This window comes from Henckelia pumila, chromosome 1 (assembly GCF_033568475.1).
Source record: "Henckelia pumila isolate YLH828 chromosome 1, ASM3356847v2, whole genome shotgun sequence".
In the NCBI taxonomy this organism is placed as follows: Eukaryota; Viridiplantae; Streptophyta; class Magnoliopsida; order Lamiales; family Gesneriaceae; genus Henckelia; species Henckelia pumila.
In genome coordinates, this window is record NC_133120.1 from 163576389 (window position 1) to 163600288 (window position 23900).

Here is a 23900-nt window from a genome sequence, read left to right on the forward strand (position 1 = left end):
TATGATGCTCTTCTTCCTTTGGTTTCACTGCCACAACTTGACTCTAATACATCTTAGAGATGTTGATTTGAATAAATAAGAGATTGGATTCGATTATATTGATAATTAAATCCGAAACACCTATACTCTGCAACACCTACATACGTCGGTGTCATGCACACATATACCCTGCAACACATATATAATATATATGTCGGTGTAATGCCTTACCAGTTCAATTTTCTCCTAACACGTCTTAGCTAATATTCTAATCAAACTGGATTGAAATTCCAGTTTTTATTTGGTTATATATGAAGAGTGAAATTTTTTCAGGACACACGACACCACAAAAAGTAGGTAAAACCTATGAAAAAACCTATTAACCACACTTTGACATCACAAAATAACACAGTAGAACAAAGTTTAACAATCAGACCTGAGAATGGACCCATCTGTCGTTAAAAAAAGGAAAAAATATAGGGAAAATTGCTTTTTTGGTCATTTATGTTTGTCACTTTGCGATTTCAGTCCTTTATATTTTCAGATTTCAGTTTTAGTCCGATATCTTTATTTTTTTTTGGCAATTTTTGTCCTTTTTCCGACGTGGCGCTGACGTGGCACCAATTCAATGCTGACGTGTACAGTGCCACGTAAGCATTTTTTAATAAAAAGAACCGAAATTGCCAAAAATCAAAACATACAGGACTAAAACTGAAATGTGAAAACATAGAGGACCAAAATCGCAAAGTGACAAACATACATGATTAAATTTGCAATTTTCCCAAAAATATATAATAGATGTTATACAAACAATAACAAGAACATAGTAAAACGAAATGGACAAATATTGATAAAAAACCAAACCAAACCAAAAAAAATAAAAAAAAAAAAAAAAAAAAAGACAGATGCACACACGACACTTGAAACCACAAAACAACATATATTAATTAAGATGAGATAAGAAAAAATAAAAAATAAAAATAAAAACACCAAAACAATCAAGATTATCCATCATAACAGAAACTCGACGCATGGAAAAGAAAACAAGGAAATTAGATACACGAACAAACAATAATAACGACCAAGTAAAATGAAGTGACCAAATATATACTTAAAAAAAGATTTGAAAAAATAACCTATAAGAGCTATGATCCTTCGATGTTTTAATGAATTCATTAGTCTCAACTTCATCATGTTGATGGTGCGTTAGGTTGAAGTAACCAATATCTCTTTCGTTATACCAAGCACATCGGCATCGACCTTTTTCCGTGTTTCTTTTCCTTGCCCAATGCTAGGTATAAGATATAAGAGGGGTGTAAAAAAATGAACAAAACAATGTTATAAGCAAATTATCAAACACGTAGTGAGCACCCGGAGCGCAGAAATGGGACAAACAACCCATCTAAAAAGAACAACCACCTGGCTAGAAACAGAAACATGAAACAAAGAAAATGAAGAAGTTAGCATATAAGATAAGATAAGATGGTTAGTAAATGAACGTAAAACAAGGAAAAAGAAGGATGTAAATAAAATATATATATATATGTTAGTGGGATTTTTCTTCAATGGAAACCATGGATGCGATTGTTTTTCTTAGTGTTGAATTTATTTTAGGGGCTGTCATGTAGAGAAACCGTTTTCCTTTACAAGATGCTTTAAAACGGAAAGTTGGACCCTACCCATGGATATTATCCCATGGAGTAAATGACACTCCTTAATTAGTTTTAATTATGTGGACCACACTCAATCATGTAGGGTTCACATGATTTGAACTAATAAAATATTTTCACATACTTTATGAGATAAGGTCGAATTTTTTCTTTAAAACCATGGTGAAGTTGGTTAAGATGAAGAAGATAAAATATTGCCTTGGTGGCTTTTGAATTGTGGTTGGAGAAGACAATCGGTCATCTAAATCATTATGATGACAATGATGACCAATAGTAATGTAGTAAATGTGATTAAATAAAACTATATGACAAACACTACCCCTAATTTTGGTATTTGAAGAAACAACACAAATCAGGACAACAAAGAAGACAATATCACAATTCAAAACTCATATATTTATAATAGGGGTATATATTTTAGGATTGAAAATCATTCAAGCATATTTTCATATAAAAAAAATTAATTATGACTTTAAAATCTAAAATTTATTGCCTATTATTTATCACTTCAAACTTTATTTTATTTCTATAATAATAATTATTTGATAACTCTGTGTGGCTCTATATATAATTTTACAAGGGAATTTTACAGATTGGATTAATAGAATTTCTAGGGGAATGACATTGGATCAGAATCTCTAGTCATAAAAGGGCTCTATTCAAATATATGTAGGAAAACAGTAATGTTTGAAGTACCCAACATCAAATCCAAATTCACTGGAAACAACATATATAAGAGTGTAATTAACCATAATATTTGTAATCATAACTTATACATAGAAGAATTTTTCCCCTTCCTGTCAAGGGATCTGTCGATGCTATCCCACCCGGATAGCGTCCGGAAGGGATATGGACGGCCCGAATCTTTTTGCAGGTCAAATCAATGATGATCCGAGCTCTTCGATCTAGTGTCCTGAAGCCAACATCGACAGATCCCCTATCAAGATTCAAGTGTAAAAGTATCCCATGCTATATCCTCAAAAGCTAAGTTTGTTGCTTATATTTGATGCAAACCTGCAACAGCTGCTCCGCTGCTTGATCCATGTACTCTTCTTCTTCATGTTTCATCTTCTCACTCAATTCCTTCGCCCTCAGCCTCAACTTTTCGCCACTCGGCTCCGCAATAACCTTATTTATCGCGTCCGCAAACTCATCTCCCCTGAAATTTCCATCCTCATCTCTTGCAACCTCAACACCAACACCAGCCTCTACCAGAAGCCTAGCATTCAGAGGCTGGTCGAGTTTCAATGGTATGGCGATAACCGGCACGCCGAAATAAGAGCTTTCGATTGTAGAACTCATCCCACAGTGACTCACAAAAGCGCCTACACTATTGTGTGCCAAGATTTTAGCTTGTGGCGCCCATCCCTGCACAATCATGCCTCTTTTCTTAACTATATCCAGAAACACCTTCGGCATTGCCTCTTCGATGTTCATCGTCTTTCCGAGAGGAGATCTTACGACCCATATGAAGTTAACGTTGCAAAGCTCCAACCCTTTTGCTATCTCCTCCATTTGATCTTTAGACAAGTAGTTTTCACTGCCAAAAGAAATGAACACCGTCGAAAGCTCGGGTTTGCTACTTAGCCATTCCATGATCTCTGAACAATTTTCATCCTTGTTAGATTGTGTAATGAGAGGACCAGCTGGTAAAACGTTTTTCTTGCACAGAGCAGACAAATAATCCACATACTTCCCTTCAATTCCCCTGCATGTCTTCATCAAAATGATGTCATAAGATAGTTCAAAGTGGCCAAACAGTGAATTCTTGTCTTTCTCATCTCTTTCAATTCTAGCAATCGTAGCCTGCACCGCCCTCCTTTCGAAGTCTTGAAGGTACATCGCCGGATAAGGGAAGGCCGAATCTTTAACGAAGAAGTTATGATAAAAGAATGAATAAGCCGCAGCCCCCGTGGTGGCGAAATGGATTGCCGGAATGTTCATTGACGAGGCAATTTCGGCAGCCCACGGTTGGAAAACGTCGTATATCAACGAGTCCGGCTTCAGATGGGTGATGATATCAGTGAAGCTGGAGATGGACATTTGAAAGGCCTTGGAAAGCGTTGGCATGAGATTCGGGGGCACGTTTTTCGTCGTGTGGAAGTGCGGAGGAAGATCGGGGAAGGATGGTAATCGAAGTTCAACTAGTTGGATTGAATCAGAATATTGTTGTTGAATTGAGTTTTTGATTGAATCAAGGTTGATTGCTGTGGAACAGAAGTATACGTGGAAGTTCTTGTTTGCAAGATTCTTGGATAGTTGAAGATATGGGAATACATGGCCATGTGCAATCCATGGAAACATAAGGATACTGAGTTTGTTTCCATTTTTCATCTCCATTAATAATGGGAATTACCTTTTGCTCTGCAATTCGAGGTCTGAATTTTGATCTTGTTTATAGCGAGTCAAGAGAAATATATATATATAGTTCTTTTTTCGTTTTTGGACAGATGTAATTTGCACAAACATCTAACTCTGCAAACCAAAAATGTTGAAATCCGTTAATATTATTTTGTTCCACATTAATTGAAATAAAATAGAATTTCTCAGGACTCGCGTCGTTTATAGTTTATTGTTTTTCGCCTGCATGATTACGTATCAGACTTCACTACTATTTGATTATTCAAGGTAGAAGATTTAAACAAATGGCGCTAGCTGTTTGATTTGTCTTATATCAATGAATGGGGAAGATTGAACAAATCTGATTTAATATTTTTTAAAACTAAGTGGTTGGATTTGAATATTGATTTTGAAAGCATAATCCATTATTTATTTTATTTTATCTAACACACACTTATAAATATACCACTTTGAATTCTGAATTCTCTTTTTGTTTTGTTTTGTTTTTTTTATAAGTTAGGAAATTTTTTTCTTTAGAGGTTTTCTAAAAATTTCGCATATTCTGATGAATATGTGACAATTAATATACATTAACTAATATTTTATTATCTTTATATTTTCAAATTATATTATTATCTTGAATTATATTCTATTGATAAATAACACAAATTTTAATATTTAAATAAAATAAATTGAATCTTTTTTATTTTCATTAGAAATATATTATAAATTAATACATACTATTTATCTGTACATTTAAAAAAAAAAATTTAATGAATTTTCTAATAAATTTTAGATGCACTAATTAATATTAATATAATAATTAATTGAGCGATATTTGTAATACATTTTTTGTATTTCACTACTCTAATAGTGACTTTTCTTTTGGATTATTTTAGGAAATTTTAAACGGAACAACATCAATTAAAAATATAGTGGCATTAGTTTAATTGGTTTTGAAATATTTTTCATTGGTCACAATATTGTTATGCTATATTTAATTTTTTAAAAATTATTACATATATTGTGTGTGTATTATGTGAACTTATGGCCATATTTGTTATTATTTATGATTTTATGACTAAAATCTTAAAGGTAAATTTTACTGTCCTTTGAAATATGGAATACCTGTAGTTATGATTATGGGGTGTGACTGAGTTTTTTAAAAAAATTACAGTTATTGTTGGGTTGTGAAACACAATAATTTTTATTTTGATGATAACAAAACTTGTGTTTTTAAATTTAAGATGGAAGCTAAAACTCAAATTTAGCTAAATTGATTTTCTAGCGAGTTCCAGTGTTTCGATGATATCTCATGGCTTATTGCTCAATTGCTACAGTACCCAAACAGCTCCAAGATCAGTTTCGCACCAAACTTCAGTTGATCCCCAACATCAGTTGAGCACCTGAGCTCCAATATCAGTTAATATCAAAGATCAGTTTAGTACTCCAAAAGCAGTACATAATTTTTTAAAGGCTCCATTTATGTGTCTAACGGCCATATGCAGGAACGTATATTCATTGGGGAGCAAAAGTGGGCTGCAGACCCGCAGTTGTTTTTTAGCCCAATTATTATATTATATTATATATATATATATGTATATATATATATATATATATATATATTCTATCAATTTTTTAATGTTAGTGCAAAACCAATCATAAATTGAAGCCTTTAAATTATTTGCGTGCGTTAAAAGCCCAACAATCCAAATCCCTACAAATTACACAACATATACAATTGACCTCACTATTGCAATTCTGAAAACTACAGTCAATTCAACTGGCAATCTCATGATAACAATTTTAAATTTGCAGGTATGATTTTCTTTTAAAAAATTTATCTATTGAGTTCGAATATTATATGCCCGCCCTGGGTTTTTTTTATATATAATTTTAAAAAATATATATTTTGCACAAATAATGCCGGCAAAACACTCATGCCAACAGCGGACCCTGTATTTTAATGCAGGGTCCGCTTGCTGCATAAACGGACGCTGCCAAAGCAGCGTCCGCTTCTGCAAAAAGCGGACGCTGCTTTTGGCAGCGTCGGCTCCTGCAAAAAGCGGACGCTGCCTTGGCAGCGTCCGCTTTGTTATTTTGCATCACGGGCGAAATTAAACGTCCATGATGCAAAATTATTGCGATTGTGATAATAAATAGGCATGCTGTGTGTTGCTCTCATTATTATGCACCGAAAGCATCTCATTTTTATTTTGCTGGAGAAGAGCCGAAGCTTTTCTTCCCTTTCCTTAAATGCTTTCTTTTTTTATTTTATAGAAGAAGCACCGAAGCTTTTTTTTTTTTTTGAGCAACACCGAAACTTTTTGAAATCTTCTCTGCGTTGTTTCTGAATTAGGTACGTTCGTAATGTTATCGTTTTAATTCTTTATATATTTTTCATGCAAAATAATTTCTTTAAAAAATTGTGTTATTATTCATATGAATTTTTGTTCATATTGTTTTTGCAGGTAAATTTGATATTAAACGTGAAATAACATAGAGGTACGTATTAATATTATTATAACAAATATTAAGTTTTGTGAATATTTTAAATAATTTTATTATTCATGTTTTTTAAGTTAAATGTTGACTATAGTTTGTTGGTTATGTTAATATATTATATTTTTATATTATATAATATTTTGGTTAATCCTTCACGCTCTATAATTGTACTATTTATTTGATTGCCCTTGTTTTTAGTAAGTTCGTCAATAGTATTAATTCCTAAATTAAGTTACTTAAAATATTAAACATTTATAATTATCGTTCAATTTGTGATATTACGTAAATAAAAATTCAAGATAGATAGTAATAGTATGTTACTATGTTTAACTTAACTAATTATTGGTTTTTTAATCTTAATTAATATATTATTTTATTTATTTACGATTATTTGAAACAAGATATGTTACTTTTAGCTAATTCTAACGTTTGAAATATGTTATTTAATCTCTAATTATTTTTCATTATACTTTTACATATATAAATATATATATATATATATATATATATATATATTTAATTAATCATAATATGTTATAATGATATATTGCTAATAAATTGAAAATTTGAAATAATATATCATCGATCAAAATTATAGTTGAAATATTTTTAAAATAATATTTCTTTAAAATAAATAACAATATATAAATATATATATAATATAATATAATAATTTTTATTTATTATTTATTTACATAAAATTCATAGAGTTAAAATAAAAAAAAATATCTTATAAATATAACGTTGATAATGACTTCATATTTTTATTAAATATTATAAAAAAATAATATTCATACAACATTATTTTTAATCTCAAATTGATATCCCAATATTTTATATTTTGTGTTCATATTAAAATGTGATATAAAATATTTAAAATATAAAAAAAGTTAGTTTAAGGACAAATTTGTGATTGTTATTAACGTATTTATTTTATATAAAATATAGTATTACAAAGATGATTGAAATAATTTTTAGTAATCTTTTGTTATTATTATTATTATTAATTTTATTTTTATTGTTTTTATTTTTATTTGAAACAAATAAAATAATTAATGTAATTCATATTTAATATTTTATTTTATTTCCAAATAGCATGAAGATTATTATTCGATCATGATATGTATTATTTTTAGTGTATTTATTATAATTATAATTGATTGTTATAATTATCTAACTTATTGATTAGTGATTGTCATTATTTTTTTTCAGAATGGCAACAGTACAAGATTCGAGCGTGTTATATTTGCAGGCATCACATATATCATCAGTAGTTTCTTCGGGAAATATTGATGAAATTATTCGGGCCAAACGATCGGACAACTTGATTTGGAAATTATATACGGAGAATGGGTTACATAGCCGTGTTAAAGCATTTTTACATCATATGGGATTTTTCGATGTTTTGCAGTGTGGATTTCGTGTTTATGATAATCATTTGATCACTGCTCTGGTTGAACGATGGCGACGTGAAACACACACATTTCATTTTAGATGTGGTGAGGCGACTATCACGTTGCAGGATATTTCAGTTATTTGGGGTTTACCAATTCATGGTGAGGTTATATCTGGTATAGATGTGTCGCATAAAGTGGGAGAATGGCAACACATATGTTTAAATTTATTGGGATATACGCCATTAGCGACGCATTTCAAAGGCGGTCACTTGTCGATGACCTCTTTATACGAACACTGCACCTCCACATACATTGATGATAATAGTTCCGAGGTTGATGTTGTGAAATATAGTTGGTGTGTAGCATTGATGATTATCGAAGGAATAATGCTACCAGATTATCAAGGAGGATCGGCTAGATTGATTTTTTTACAACTGCTCCGAAACATTGATCGAATAAAATCTTACAGTTGGGGAGGTGCAGTTTTAGCGTTCCTATATCGTGAGTTGTGCAATGCAACACGTATAGGAAAATCTAAAATAGCCGGGCCTCTATATATTTTGCAGGTATAATTTATAATGATTAAATGAGATTAAATTAATATTTATTTAATTATATTTTATACTCATGACAGGTATGGGCATGGAGCAGGATTAAATGTGTTAATTCTGATCGAGCTGGCTTATCCCATTTTGTGGCCCCGAATCCTGCTGAAGATATTATGCCATTTTCTCCCTACGGTGCTCGGTAAAAACATTATTGTCATAATATGAACTCTGATTAATTTACTCGATATTTAATCATATTTTTATTGTAGGTGGAACAATGTTTTCAGTTATACTTATGCACCGACACACTCTCTTCGAATTATAAGAGACTCATTTGATCGTATGAATCATGATGAGGTATACTATGAAAATATATGAACAGTGCAACAATGAACTTGTTTATAGAAGATTTTAAGTAATTTTTTTAATTTTTATTTTGTAGTTTAACTGGATAGTATACGACAGAAACGATCCAGATTTCAGAATAATTATGGATTCATACGACAATAATATTTGGCGATGCGTTTGTCCTTTGATTTGCTTTGAAATTTTGGAGATGCATCGTCCGAATCGAGTGTTAAGGCAATTTGAAATGCGTCAACCTATTCCAAGACCTGTAGTTGACAACGATGACCTCCACAACATCAACAGATCAGGTCATCGCAACACAGACTGGAGGGAATATCATGAAAATACAATTAATGTTTGGAACAGAAGGTTGCATTATGTTGTCCAAGGTCAATTGCATGGAAGATCTAGGCAGACAGATGATGACTACTTTCGATGGTATGAGCGCATAACTGTTCGCACTATTTCTCCCACGGTCAGCGGGATTGGTTTTCGACCATATCCCCAAAATATTTTTGCTCCTGGACCACATGATATTCCAAGGTCACCTTTAGGATATGTTCCAAGGTCATCTGGTTGGCAAGACGATGCAGGGCCTTCTGGTGGTTTTGAAAATGCAGGGCCATCTGGTGTTTTTGAAAACACGGGGCCATTTGGTGCATATGATGACGAGAATTATCGGACGCCATTTCAGAGCCATATCCAAAGTATTATCGAATTGATCAGCGATCAGCCACCTGGTTTTCCTAACACGTCGGCACCTCAAAGAAATGTTGTTTCACCAGTTATTTTTACAGGTTATTCAAATGAACAAAATCAAATCAGTGAGGACAATGACGATGTGGTCCAAAATAATCCTCAAGGTTTTGTACCGCGTAGAGGTTTGCGTAGACGTAGGCCACGTGGTTGTGGAACAGAGGGTCATTTACGTAATTGTAATTGTAACCACCTATCGTGATATATTTGTTAATGTGATTTATCTACAGTTTAAGATTTATATCGTTTAATAAAAATAATGTATTAGTAATAAATTTAATATTTAACATTTGAAATTATATAGCATTTTTTTAATATATTGTATATTTACAAAAACAAATATACAAATACAATAAAATGCATCTATTATTTTATTTAAACTCATTTATCTACACTTTAAGATTTATATCGTTTAATAACATATAATTTATTAGTAATAAATTTAATATTTAATATTTGAAATTATATAGCATTTTTTTAATATATTGTATATTTACAAAAAAACAATATACAAATACAATAAAATGCATCTATTATTTTATTTAAACTCATTTATCTACACTTTAAGATTTATATCGTTTAATAACATATAATTTATTAGTAATAAATTTAATATTTGAAATTATATAGCATTTTTATAATATATTGTATATTTACAAAAAACAAATATACAAATATAATAAAATGCATCTATTATTTTATTTAAACTTATTTATCTACACTTTAAGATTTATATCGTTTAATAACATATAATTTATTAGTAATAAATTTAATATTTGAAATTATATAGCATTTTTTTAATATATTGTATATTTACAAAAAACAAATATACAAATACAATAAAATGCATCTATTATTTTATTTAAACTTATTTATCTACACTTTAAGATTTATATCGTTTAATAACATATAATTTATTAGTAATAAATTTAATATTTAATATTTGAAATTATATAGCATTTTTATAATATATTGTATATTTACAAAAAACAAATATACAAATACAATAAAATGCATCTATTATTTTATTTAAACTCATTTATCTACACTTTAAGATTTATATCGTTTAATAACATATAATTTATTAGTAATAAATTTAATATTTATTATTTGAAATTATATAGCATTTTTATAATATATTGTATATTTAAAAAAAAACAAATATACAAATACAATAAAATGCATCTATTATTTTATTTAAACTCATTTATCTACACTTTAAGATTTATATCGTTTAATAACATATAATTTATTAGTAATAAATTTAATATTTATTATTTGAAATTATATAGAATTTTTATAATATATTGTATATTTAAAAAAAATATACAAATACAATAAAATGCATACATATATTATTTTATTTAAACTCATACATGAAAAATGTACAAACAAAACAATGTACACATTTATTATGAAAACACGAACGAAAAAAATTATTATAATATTAATATCACAAGATACAACAGTCTTCATATATGATGTTCCTGGAAAAAAAATATATGAAAATTAATTCCAAAATTCCAAAATACACATATCATAATAATGTAAGCGATAAATTAAATATAATGTTTACCAATTATTGTCCCCGTCGTTGTCTCTCCCTGACCATCGGTCTGTCCATCTCATTCCTCACTCGAGTTGTTGTATCCCTGCCAGCTCTTCTTCTTTCACGTCTAACCGGGTTGTGATGCAGCTCAAAGGTAGGTGGATCCCAATATCATTCATCGGCAAGAGGTTCAAATCTACCTTCATACGCGCGAGGTAGTTCGATATGTTGTACCATGACTGAACTAGGTTTGTCGGATCTAAAGAATGGTATTTCGCGGTGCAAATAACGTGAGAACATGGGATTCCAAAAATTATCCATTTACCACATGAACAATTACTAGTTGATAACCTCACCACTTGTATATGTTGACCGCGACTTGGTCTGCCCCCGGTCGCAACTGAATCAGTTTGAGTACGTACATCATATTTGACAACACTATGTTCGCTAGATTTTCTTGCCCATTCTTCATATTTGCGACATGCATAGTCCGACCACAGCTGATTTTTCTGAACCATGCGTTGACCCTTTGCCACACGTTCAATGAAGTATTGTACACATCTTAAAAGAGTCAAGTGCACTATCGCAGATATAGGGAGTCTACGAGCTCCCTTCAACACACTGTTAAAGCATTCAGACATGTTTGTCGTCATCACCCCACGACGCCAACCTCCGTCATGAGCCATACTCCATTTCTCCTTTGAGATTCCAGCCAAGTACCTGTGTGCTAAAATATTTTTATTCCTGATGGACTCCATTGTTGCGTCGAACTTACAGACTTGATGTTGTTTGCCCTCCTCCCAACATAAATCTTTCAAATGCACATCTTTAAATCTCGCATTAAAATTTGAGCACACATGTCTCAAACAAAAACGATGCACACCATGCGGAGGTTTAAAATAGTGGAGATCCTCAGCTGCTCGAACAATACCCTTATGCCTATCAGAAATTAGGCATATTCCACTTTCACCACAAACAACATACTGACCAACATTTTCCAAGAACCATTTCCAGGAATCCGACGTCTCTTCATCCACGATTGCAAATGCCAACGGCAACACCTGATTGTTCGCATCCATAGTGACTGTGATCAGCATTTTGTGCTTATATTTTGTATACAAATGTGTGCCGTCAACGCTAATGATTTTCCGACAGTGGCGAAATCCATCTATAGAAGGCCTGAATGCCCAAAAAGCATAGTTCAATGTTTTTATTGATCCGTTGTTTGATCTAAGATGCTTTCACTCGACAATTGTTCCGAGATTATATTTGCACAGAGCATGCATATATTTCGGAAGCAGTTGCACAGAACTCTCCCAAGTCCCATAAACAATTTCCACTGCACGTTTCAGACTTCGCCACGCCTTCGTATACGAGATTTGGTATCCGTATATCCTTCACGCTCTCCATGATATATTTAATTTCGTACGAAGGATCACAACGTACAATACCCAACAACGTCTGTGCGACCATATCGCTATTCAGGTTATGATGGTCTATGCCCACGTTGGTAGATATACACGTGTGAGGACCGCCATATCTAGTTATTTTCCAGTAACCGGTTTTCTCTTTGAAAGAAGCTCGAAGACCCCAATGACATCGAGCGATAGAAGAATCATTTCTACACTGTACCTTCCACAGAATGCGTGTGCTATCGACTACACGATATTCACGCCTGGAAACTCTGACTGAATAATCTTTCACATAAGCAATGAGATCATTCTTATCTTTAAATAACATGTTTACACCAAGTTCTCCTCTTTCCGGATTGTAATAACTTGCTCGTGCCCCGACTGGTACACCGATGGAATCCGGAGTCTCTTCTCCAAAGTATTTATTGAAAAATGAGGGCATCTCAGAATCAGTGGAGATAAATGGTACGACTTGTCTCTGTAATGTTTGACGAGGTGGTGGACGAGATGACGTCCCTTCATCGATATTTGCATGTGTGTTCACACGTTCATCATCATTCAAATCATCAGCGTCGTTGTCATCTTCTCCAGACTCCCCATATGACATCTCTGGTTCAGTATCACTAGCACTTCTAGGAACATCTCCATCATCAATTCTAGGAACATCATCGTGTTGAGCAAAATTCTTGTTGTTTGAATACAAATTTGTTGCACCGACGTTTTGATCCCAACTCAGACCCGTATTTTTCCAGCATGGAGGAACATGTTCAAAAGGACCAATGATATGTTGATCCCACGAACCACCCTCACGATTCAACTCCATATTGCTCAATCCTTCTGTAACATGTGGAATATATGATTCTTCATTATGATGAATTTGATTTGCTTCAACATACAAATGCAATACATTTATATTGGGGCATTGCATTACAAACTCCAGAGCGTCAACATCAGCAAGGTCGACTAGAATTTCATGCCATAATGATTTATCCAGGAATGAGTATTTCGTAGAAAGCTTCAGACTAAAATTCATCGGATCAATGACCAACATTTTATGCACATATTCAACCAACTCGAACAAAGAAATTGATCGCAATACTTGAATCGGTCTAATATACGGGATACTATATTCAACCGACCCATTCTCAACAACAACGTGACCACCAAAATATAAAAGAACATCAATGTTATCCATACTGGAGATGAAGTTTCAAGAAAAGTATTACGAAGAGAGAAGGAGAGAGGAGGAAAAAAGGAAAGGAAAGAATAATTTTTTATAAATTGTGAAGAATTTCTTCAAGTAAAAGAGAGTGATAGACATTATGATTCTTTAAAATGTTTGTTATTATATATAAAGTTGAACGATTGGATTTTAAATTTTGAAAAGCTTAAACACATTATTCAATGTGGTCAAAAGCTATATGAGAATCTTGTCAGGATCATGTTACTGAATTAGTTGTCTGATAAAGTTGGGAATCTTGCTGGAAATATCACGATTTATTGTCGGGAGGTTGTGTGTATTATTGTGGTGATTTTATACGTACTTGATAATTTTGTGTATTATTGTGATGATTTTTACATGCTTGATAATTTAATTATTTTGAGTGTCTCGAATCACGTCCGCATTAGGAGGTAGCGGACGATATGAATCAACGCCCGCTTTTATTAAAAGCGGACCTTGGTATTATATTATTAATATAATTAGCATGCTCATCGCTTGCTCACAGAAGGGGACGCTGCCTATGCTTCTGTCAGAAGTGGACGCTGCAATTTGCAGCGTCCGCTGTTGACAGAAGCGGACGCTGCCTATGTGGCAGCGTCCCCTTCTGTGAGCAAGCGGACGCTGACATTATTTTAATTAAAATAATGTGAGCGTCCGCTTGCTTCAATAGCGGACCCTGAATTTTACTGCAGGGTCCGCTATTGGCAGGGGAATTTTGCAGTATTACTGCAAAACCCCATGCCATGCATTATTTGTGCAAAATATAATTTTTTTTAAATTACATATAAAAAAAACCCGCCCTTCTTTGAAGTTTTCAAATGCATTGTTTTATGGATTTGTTGTTTTCATTTTATTTTTATTATTATTTTCTGGTTAAATTTATTGTTGTCATTTTTTATGGTTGTCTATTGATTATTTTATTTTCATGTTTTTTTTATTTTGATTAATTTTGATATTTTACTTGAGTTATAACAAATATATATCAATCCATAAAATTTCTTTGATGAATTAAAAAAACCCTGAATTGTGTAGATATAATTTAACTTCATAGATTTGAATGATATAAATCTTGTGATTGATTCGCATACTACTAATTTCATTTGAATGAATTTATTTTGTAATTTAAAAAAAAATTATAATTCAATTTGAATACAGGTATACTTAAATGAAAAATCAAAATATTATTGATTTCTTCAAGAAGAAAGATGATGCATCAACAAGTAATCCAAATGGTCCAAAATATTCTTCTGTTTCGAATTCAAAATTGACATCAAATACTAAAAACCCAGAGTGAAAATGAAATTGATGTTAGACCAATTGACAATAATTCTTTCAATTATGAACCCGATCCTTGGGAAACGTATTCCAATATTACAATATCCGATTGAGATACAGGATGAGGTGATAAGAACATACATTGATCAAGGACCAAGTCAACCTATATATAATTATCCTTCAACTGATTGTAGCGGTCAAAATCTTAGATTTCAATCCTCTTGGTTCCTAAAATATCCATGGCTCGAGTTTTCTATACAAAAAGTGTAAGGTTCAAAAAGTGCACTAGTTTAATCACAATAAATTAATTAAATTATATGATTTATTGCATGTTATGTTAAAATAGTTAATTGTTATGTTTAATTATGTGATTTATTTGAATGCCTGAAAAATTTATGTGATATGTATGATTTTTTAAGTTTTCAGGTTGTTATTTATTTTGGGTCATAGGGACGAGTCTAGTCTTGCAACGAGTTAAAAAATTATTTTATTTAAATTAATTTTAAGGGGATGCAGTGTATTTTTACTTTAATGAAAAGAGTTAAAGTTTTTAAGACTTTTTAATAATTATTAATGGGTCGTGATAAGAACCCACTAGTCATAAAATAGATCTGACGTTCAAGTTTCTTTCTCTCATTTAGAACGCTCTCGTTCTCCTCTCCAAACTCACGTTCCAATGCTGCATCTAGGCTAGGGTTCGTTTGTCTCAAGGCTAGATCATCCTTTTCGCCCAGGTTAATTCCAATCAAATGATTCAGACAAGTTTTTACTGTTTTCAAACACATTCAAGAACATATGTATTTTCAAGGTAAAATCCTATGTGTATGAATTAAAAGGAATTTTAATTACTTGAAAATCTTTTCCTAAAGCGTGTTAATTAATATTGAATTTTTCCTTCTAGACAAAAGATTTGATATGATATGGTAAATATTATATGATCTCGATAATATATTTATGATAGATATTTAATTTGATTAAATTATATCTTGATATCTAATTGAAGAGTTTTATGGTTATTAAATATTATCAAGATATATGTGTTTATACTTAATAGAGTTATATTTTTAATAAACACTTGTTTCCTTAATTGTGTACAAGAAAATCCCTTCTATGTGTGGACACTTATCTATAAGTAAAGGGATTTTGTGCACAAACAGAACAACGCTTCAGACGTATAATTCTCAGAGCATCTACTAAAGAAATCCGGTTGAAGAATTGTAGATTTCTGAAGCAAGGTTTTGCAACCTTCGTTGTTGCATGTCCCCGTATTGCCGTTAATGTTGAAGACATCAGAGACAACACTGTTGGAATAGTGTAGTTCAAAGATATTTGTTGTTCTTCAAATTTAGGCTACGAGAGTTGCATCTGATTTGTTTTACTCTGATTTATTTAGGATGTAAGTTTGATTTCTCAACCTGTTGAGAAATTTAGGATTTATTGATTTTTCGTAAAATCACTAGTATTGCTTTGTAAGACTAATCTTAATTTTTATAATTATATTTAGCCCTAAGGCACCCGCGCGCACAAGTTTTTATACTCGTGCAAAATTATTTACTTGTGTTTTATTTTACGCTTTAATTTCTGCTGCACTGTGTTGTCGTTGGTGTTATAACACCAAGTACAACACTGCCTGTTTTTACATAACAAACTATGTACACTGTTTCTTTCACGTGGCATCAGAGCCACCACTTTACTTTACTAAGTGAGTTCCTGTTTTTTGTTACAGGTTTTTTATGGATACTCCGTACACAAATGTTGCAATTCGTCCACCAATTTTGTATGGTACAAATTACGGCCCATGGAAACTGAAGATGAGCATATACATATAATATATTGATTCCAGGGCCTGACAACGTATTCTTGATGCTTGGTCACCACCAATAATAGATGAAGAAGGAGATGGACCCAAACCAAGAGCACAATGGATAACCGATGAGATCTCTTTATCTAATTATAATGCTAAATCCATTAATGCTATTTTTACTTCTTTGGACATGAATATGTTTAATCTTATTGGTACTTGTGTTTGTGCAAGGGATTCTTGGGATAAACTTCAAACTTATTGTGAAGGCTCAGCAAGTGTCAAGAATACAAGGATGTGTATCTTAACTTCAAAGTTTGAAAAATTGAGAATGGAAGAAAACGAGTGTTGCGTGTTTTTTTGCTCGCAAGCGCACGATGTCAAGTTATAATACAGGAATTTAAGTCCAGATCGTTCCCACGGAGAATGAATAAATGATATTATATCAAATATTTGCAACTAATATAATCCTAATCCTATGTAGAACTACGAAGTTGATTTGATTTTTATAAAACTAAAATTTGCAAGAAACAAAACTAAATAAACACGAGTTCACGAGAAAAAATTCAATAAGTGATGAATGCTAGAGGTTCGACTTCACTTGACTGTACACCAAAATTTATTTCTAATGATTGTTCAATTATAAAATCTTCTAGTTTATTAGCCAAGAATCCCTATTATTTTCTACTACCTCTCTTGAGTGTCAAGCAGAAATTCGTATTCAATAACAAACTCAATATCTCTATCAAAGTTCAATTATTAAATTCGTTAAATAGCACAAGAATTCTTATAACGACTTCTATGGAGTTATATGCCTCTCGAACAGTATAAACACCAAAGATGTATTTTCCTATGTCGTATTCAAAATCTCCTCTCTCGAGTGATAGATTCTAAATAAAATATCATTCAATCTATGGCCAGTAAATTGAAAGCATTAAGATCAGGAAAACACACATAAACTGTGTGAAGAAATTTAAATATATAAATCAAAATATGTCAATCATGGTTTCCAGTCAAGATTCGTCTACCTCTAGACTAAGAAATTAGTTCATAACGCAATTCAAGATCAAATAACTCATGTTTTTCCAACAATCCATAAACTAAGAAAAATAGAGTTCAAAGAGAAACTAGAACGAATTAGAATGAAGCTTCTCCGTCGCCGGATGCCGCCGTCTTCCATCTTCGTACCGAATTCTCAAGCTCTTGTGCACTTCCAATCGCTCAATAGCCGTCTTATGCTCTGAAAAATTCTCTCTAACCCTCGTATCCCTCAGAATCAGCCTTAAAATCCTTTCTTAAACTCGATCAAAAACTTTCCAAATTTTAGGATTGCGCAGCGCTGGAGCGCTAGTCATTGGCGCTGGAGCGCCCGTCCAATTTCCTCAACAGTGCTGGAGCGCTGATTTGATAGCGCTGGAGTGCTATTTCTTCGACTTTTCACCCTTCGGAAAGCTCCGTGTAGCGCTGGAGCGCTTGGCTTGTAGCGCTGGGGCGCTAGTCTGGGCAATTTTATTTCTTTGTTCTTCAACTCTTTTTCACCTCCTTTTCACTTCTTTTGGCCGATTAAAATGAATAACACTTAAATTCCTGCAAACAACACAAACAACAAGGAAAATGCATAATATCGCTCAAAACACAACAAAAGCCAAGCTAAATCATATAAAATATAAGTGCATAAATTGCATTCATCAAATCCCCCCAAACTTGAACTTTTGCTAGTCCCGAGCAAAACAAAACAACACAAACAAAATACTAAGACGCACAGGGAATTAAAACACACAAGAAAACAGTAAAACTTATTAACCCAACTGGCCTCAGATGTTCAACAATTAATCCATGTGTAGCTAATTTTCTCAAGAGTTCTCGTGTGTGTGTGATTAGCCAATCTTGTCTACCCACCTAACTTTCGGTCAAATCATGCAATCAGTAAGCCTCAAAGAGTCATTAACCACGCTCTCTAGTTTCAACACACTCTCCACCAAGTTCAACCGTTACTCCCAAAGATCAACAGGACTTATCAGGGAGTTCTTTTAGGCAAGCACTTTTTATAGCAGAGAAGTATCCATAGTCAATGTAAGCATATAAGATTCAAGCAAAGAGAATTGGATATTTATAATTTTCTGCGGTATTGAGTAGGCTAGGTTTATCAGTTGCAGGGCATTGTCAGACATTTGTCTGACTCCTCTACTCCATACATTCTACACCTTTTTGCATTTTCTTTGGACTCAAATTTCAGTCCATTTTCAATGCCTCCCCTCACCTTACTTTCTCCATCTTTTTCTATCTTTTCTTTTTCATCCAATTGGATTTTTCTTTTTTTTTTTTCGCAAGGCTACAAATGAAAGACTAACAAATCAAAGGCTTGCAGGCTCAAAAACAAAGTTGCCTAAATCATTTCTCTGTTTGTAAAAATCTACCTCAGTTTCAAGTATGTATCACCAAAGTTAAGAATCAAATCAGCTAATCTTCTCACAAAATCCACACAATTTTCTCTACTTATCAGGAGTATCGACAGTCAAGGCTATAGTGCAGAAAAAGTGAGAACTCAAGATCCAATGTCGCCAACACTAGATTATATATATATTTTTTTTTTCAATTTCATCGTCATAGGCCATTTTTCTTTTTTTTTTTTTCTCATTTTCATATTTTTGTTTTTGTTTTCTCAAATAAACAACCACACCACCGAACACAGACAACATTAAAATAAAACGAACAACTGAACAATAAAACTGACACAAAACAAAACAAGCAAAAACATAATACGAACGAGAAACTAAAAACACAGATGCAGGAACTAGTGACTGATTCAGCATGCAACAACAACTATCCAAATTTCATACTACGTTTCAACCCAACCACTTTCGCCAACCCAACAATTCAACAACCACATAAACATCAAACATTGTACATCCAAATCACAACCAACATAACAGTTCAAGACCCCCCCAAACTTAGATTCGTGCATTGTCCCTAATGTACAATGAATCGATAAAAGAACAAGGGAAGACACGTACCTATGGCGACGGCCATCAGTGGTCATCGCCCATGTCATCATCCTGGGGTTGCCACGTAGGAGGTGGGGGAAACTGCGGATCCTCACTGGAGCCAGGAAAGCGCTGGGCTAGAGTCGTCGTGAAATCCACCATATAATCCATGAAAATATCAGTCCGACGACAATGAAGGTCTAGCCGCTGCTCCACACGTGTCAATCGCTCATCAAAATGCTCATACGCTCCAGTAAGTGGTAGTGGTGGTGGCTGGCTGCTACTCGTCGGGCGATCTCGAGGTGCGGCTGCTCGCGGAGGGGGTGGTATATTCTCTCGTGTAGTCCCAGTAATAGGTCCTTGAACCTTAAAAAGCTCTTCATCTGCACCCCATGTAACGCCAGCATGTGCACAAAGCGCGGTGATCAGAGCAGGGTGCGGCAATCCACCAGTCGTGGTGCCCTTTACCGCCGAAATAATGGAATCCTGAATGATGTTCCCCAAGTTCACCGTCTTTCCTGTGACAATACTGTAAGTCAGCACAGCCCGTTTCGCTGTCACCTCAGAAGTGTGGCCAGTGGGCAGCACACGAGCAGCTATCAGAAAAAACCAAGTCCTCGCGTCTTGCTTCATTTTCCCGGAAGGAAAATGTACCACTGCTTCATTCTTCATCTTCCATTGTGCCCCTTCTTCACAAAGAGTGGCAATAATCTCATCATAGTCCACATCACTCGCCTTGAATGCCGAATACTCATCCTCATCTATAGATGGCATACCATAGAGGGTATTAATGGTGTGCCCATCAAATGCCACTCGCTTACCTCGCACTAGAACATGGAATTGCTCATGCTTACATTTTAGATTGGCATAAAATTCCCGGACCAAAGAAATCACAGCATCACCGGGATGTTGGACAAAATTCGTCCATCTTCGCGCAACAGCTGCTTGTCGCACATCCCACAAAGGTAGAGGAGAATTAGGATCAAACCCTCTTTCTCTAACCATGCTCTTGCTCACCATGAGAGAATAATTCTTGGCGGCCTCTTCATCCCAAAACCGATGGGCATCAAAAGTACCGGACGAAGATGCACCCTGCTTTTGTTTCTTTCTCGGAGCCATTACAATAGTGCAATCTCAATTGAACCAAGCAATACTTCAATACAACAGTACACCACCGCCCACTATGCCGATTAATCTCCAACCAATCTAAACAATTTACCACGCCGCACAACCAACAATAACAAGTCTACCAACCCGATATAACCGCACAAATCGCAAATCTTCAACAGAACAACAATGTCACATAAATTGGCCCTTCCAATAACAAATAAGCAAATATTATGCACCACCAAATGATCAACTTCCAATCCATGTACGAATTTCTCACAACAATTTCGGATGATCAATTCTAAAAGCACCATAAACATGTAAATAAGACTCAGCACGGAGCTCTTCCAAAATAAAAAATCGGCAGAATTTTTCAGCCCCAAAATGTTCAATTTACCTCGGCTGGTGTCGAGTCCGGCGGAATAGAGAAAGTTTGACAAGATATAGAACAACTCGGCTTCGCCCCTCAATGAATTCGAAGCTCACTTCTTCGACAGAAATAATAGAAATCGACGCCCCTTTTCTCGAAATCCCTAGCTGCGAAAATATTGAAACCCGGATGACGAAAATTTGAACAAGAAACGAGGAAAGGATGAATTTGTGCGATGTATGGTGTAGCCGAGAGTTTCAGGTGGGAGTTTTTCTTGAATTGCAAGGGCCAATTTCTTGGAGGCGGCGAACAAGGCTAGAAAATTTGAAGGATTATGACTGAATGAATTCTGAGATCCCCTTTTATTTTTCAAAATTTTCGCGATAGCGCTGGATATTGAGAGCGCTGGGGCGCTATATCTTCGACTTTGATGCTCACATACTAGCGCTGGAGCGCCTGGACGATAGCGTTGGAGCGCTAAACTTTCGACTTTTCGAAAAAAAAATCCAACGTAAGAACAGCGCTGGAGCGCTATATTCTCGAATTTCATACTCCAAAATGTGATTTTTGTGAAGAACAGAACCTGCAATAAAACTCCGAATTAGGACCAAAATTAGTAAAATAACTGAAATTCAATAAAAGTAACTAAAAAAAATAAAATAAAATAAAACAAAATTTAAAAAAATAAAATAATAATAATAAATTTGGGTTGCCTCCTAAAGAGCGCTTGGTTTAACGTCGTCAGCCCGAATTTTCTGGAGTGTTTATGCAGGGTCTATCAAAGCAACTTTCTCCATGTTCCGCACTTCATTGCCAAAATAATGTTTCAACCTCTGCCCATTGACTTGGAATGTCTGACCATCTTGACAGCTCAGTTCAATGGCGCCATAGGAATGCACTTTCACCACGGTGAACGGACCAGACCATCTTGATTTCAACTTACCTGGAAATAAGCGGAGACGAGAGTTAAATAATAATACATGTTGTCCAGGCTCGAACTCCCTCTTCAGTAATATTTTGTCATGCCACTTTTTGGTTTGTTCTTTGTAGAGCATGGCATTTTCGTAAGAATGATTACGAAACTCCTCAATTTCATGCAACTGCAACAATCGCTCTTCTCCAGCAGCTTTCATATCAAAATTCAACTTTTTCACCGCCCAATACGCTCGATGCTCTAACTCCACTGGCAGATGGCATGCTTTACCAAAGACCAACCTGTATGGAGACATGCCAATAGGAGTTTTGAACGCGGTCCGGTATGCCCATAGTGCATCATCCAACTTAACTGCCCAATCCTTCCGGTTCGTGTTGACAGTCTTTTCCAGAATTTGCTTAATTTCCCGGTTGGATACTTCAGCTTGCCCATTTGTTTGTGGATGGTATGCACATTCCACTTTATGCCTAACACCATATTTTGTCAGCAATGAATTAAAGATTTTATTGCAAAAATGCGTACCTTCATCACTGATAATGGCCCTTGGTGTTCCAAACCTCGTGAAAATATTTTTCTGCACAAACTGCACCACTACACGAGCATCATTAGTGGAGGTGGCGATTGCTTCCACCCATTTCGAAACATAATCAACAGCCAATAAAATATACGATTGCCCAAAGGATATAGGAAATGGTCCCATAAAATCAATACCCCACACATCAAATAATTCAACCTCTAAAATATTTGTGAGCGGTAATTCATGACGCCTAGATATATTCCCTATCCTTTGACATCTATCACATGATTTTACCAAGGTATAACTGTCTTTGAATAAATTTGGCCAATAAAAACCAGACTGAAGTACCTTGGCGGCTGTCCGTGTGGCTCCAAAGTGACCACCATATGGTGCAGAATGACATTGTTCCAAAATCTCTTTTGCTTCAGCTTCATCCACGCATCTCCTTATCACTTGGTCCGAACACTTCTTGTACACAAACGGATCATCCCACAGATAAAACTTGACATCATGAAAGAATTTCTTCCTTTGGTGATGATTGAGATCTGGAGGCATAACACCACACGAAAGAAAATTAGCAAAATCTGCAAACCAAGGAAGTTTAGAATTTACCTCAAAAAGATGTTCATCAGGAAATTGCTCCTTAATGAGTTCATGTTCAACTTTTCCTTCCAACTGCAAGCGAGACAGATGATCTGCTACTAAATTTTCACTCCCTTTCTTGTCTCTAATTTCGAAATCAAACTCTTGTAGTAAGAGTATCCACCGAATCAATCTTGGCTTGGAATCCTTCTTGGCAAAGAGATAACGAATAGCTGCATGGTCAGTATAAACAATTACTTTTGAGCCTATGAGATACGACCTGAATTTTTCGAAGGAGAACACCACAGCCAGCATCTCTTTTTCAGTAGTGGTGTAATTTTGTTGTGCTCCGTCAAGAGTGCGGTTGGCGTAGTAAATCGCCCAAAACATCTTATCTTTTCGTTGTCCCAAAACTGCTCCTACAGCATAATCGCTGGCATCACACATTACTTCAAACGGCTCCTTCCAGTTAGGCACAATCATAATAGGCGCAGAAATTAGTGCCTCCTTGATTTTCGTGAACGCCTGCAAATACGCATTATCAAAAATAAATGATGTATCTTTTTCTAACAAATTACATAAAGGCTTAGTAATTTTAGAAAAA

General features: G+C 34.0%; 1 protein-coding gene and 1 long non-coding RNA gene across 2 annotated transcripts; both read right to left on the minus strand.

The window, feature by feature from the left end:
- Window positions 1-1065: 1065 nt before the first annotated feature.
- LOC140883182 (uncharacterized) lies at window positions 1066-1587 on the minus strand. Its single transcript, XR_012150399.1, has 2 exons — window positions 1351-1587; window positions 1066-1270 (listed from the first exon to the last, which is right to left on the minus strand). It is a non-coding gene; the product is annotated as an uncharacterized lncRNA (long non-coding RNA).
- A 691-nt stretch (window positions 1588-2278) lies between these two features.
- Window positions 2279-4019, minus strand: LOC140876076 (mogroside IIIx synthase-like). Its single transcript, XM_073279932.1, has 2 exons — window positions 2664-4019; window positions 2279-2562 (listed from the first exon to the last, which is right to left on the minus strand). Exons 1-2 carry the CDS (start codon window positions 3987-3989, stop codon window positions 2530-2532), a joined length of 1359 nt encoding a protein of 452 aa, XP_073136033.1. The 5' UTR covers window positions 3990-4019; the 3' UTR covers window positions 2279-2529.
- Between the last annotated feature and the right edge of the window lie 19881 nt (window positions 4020-23900).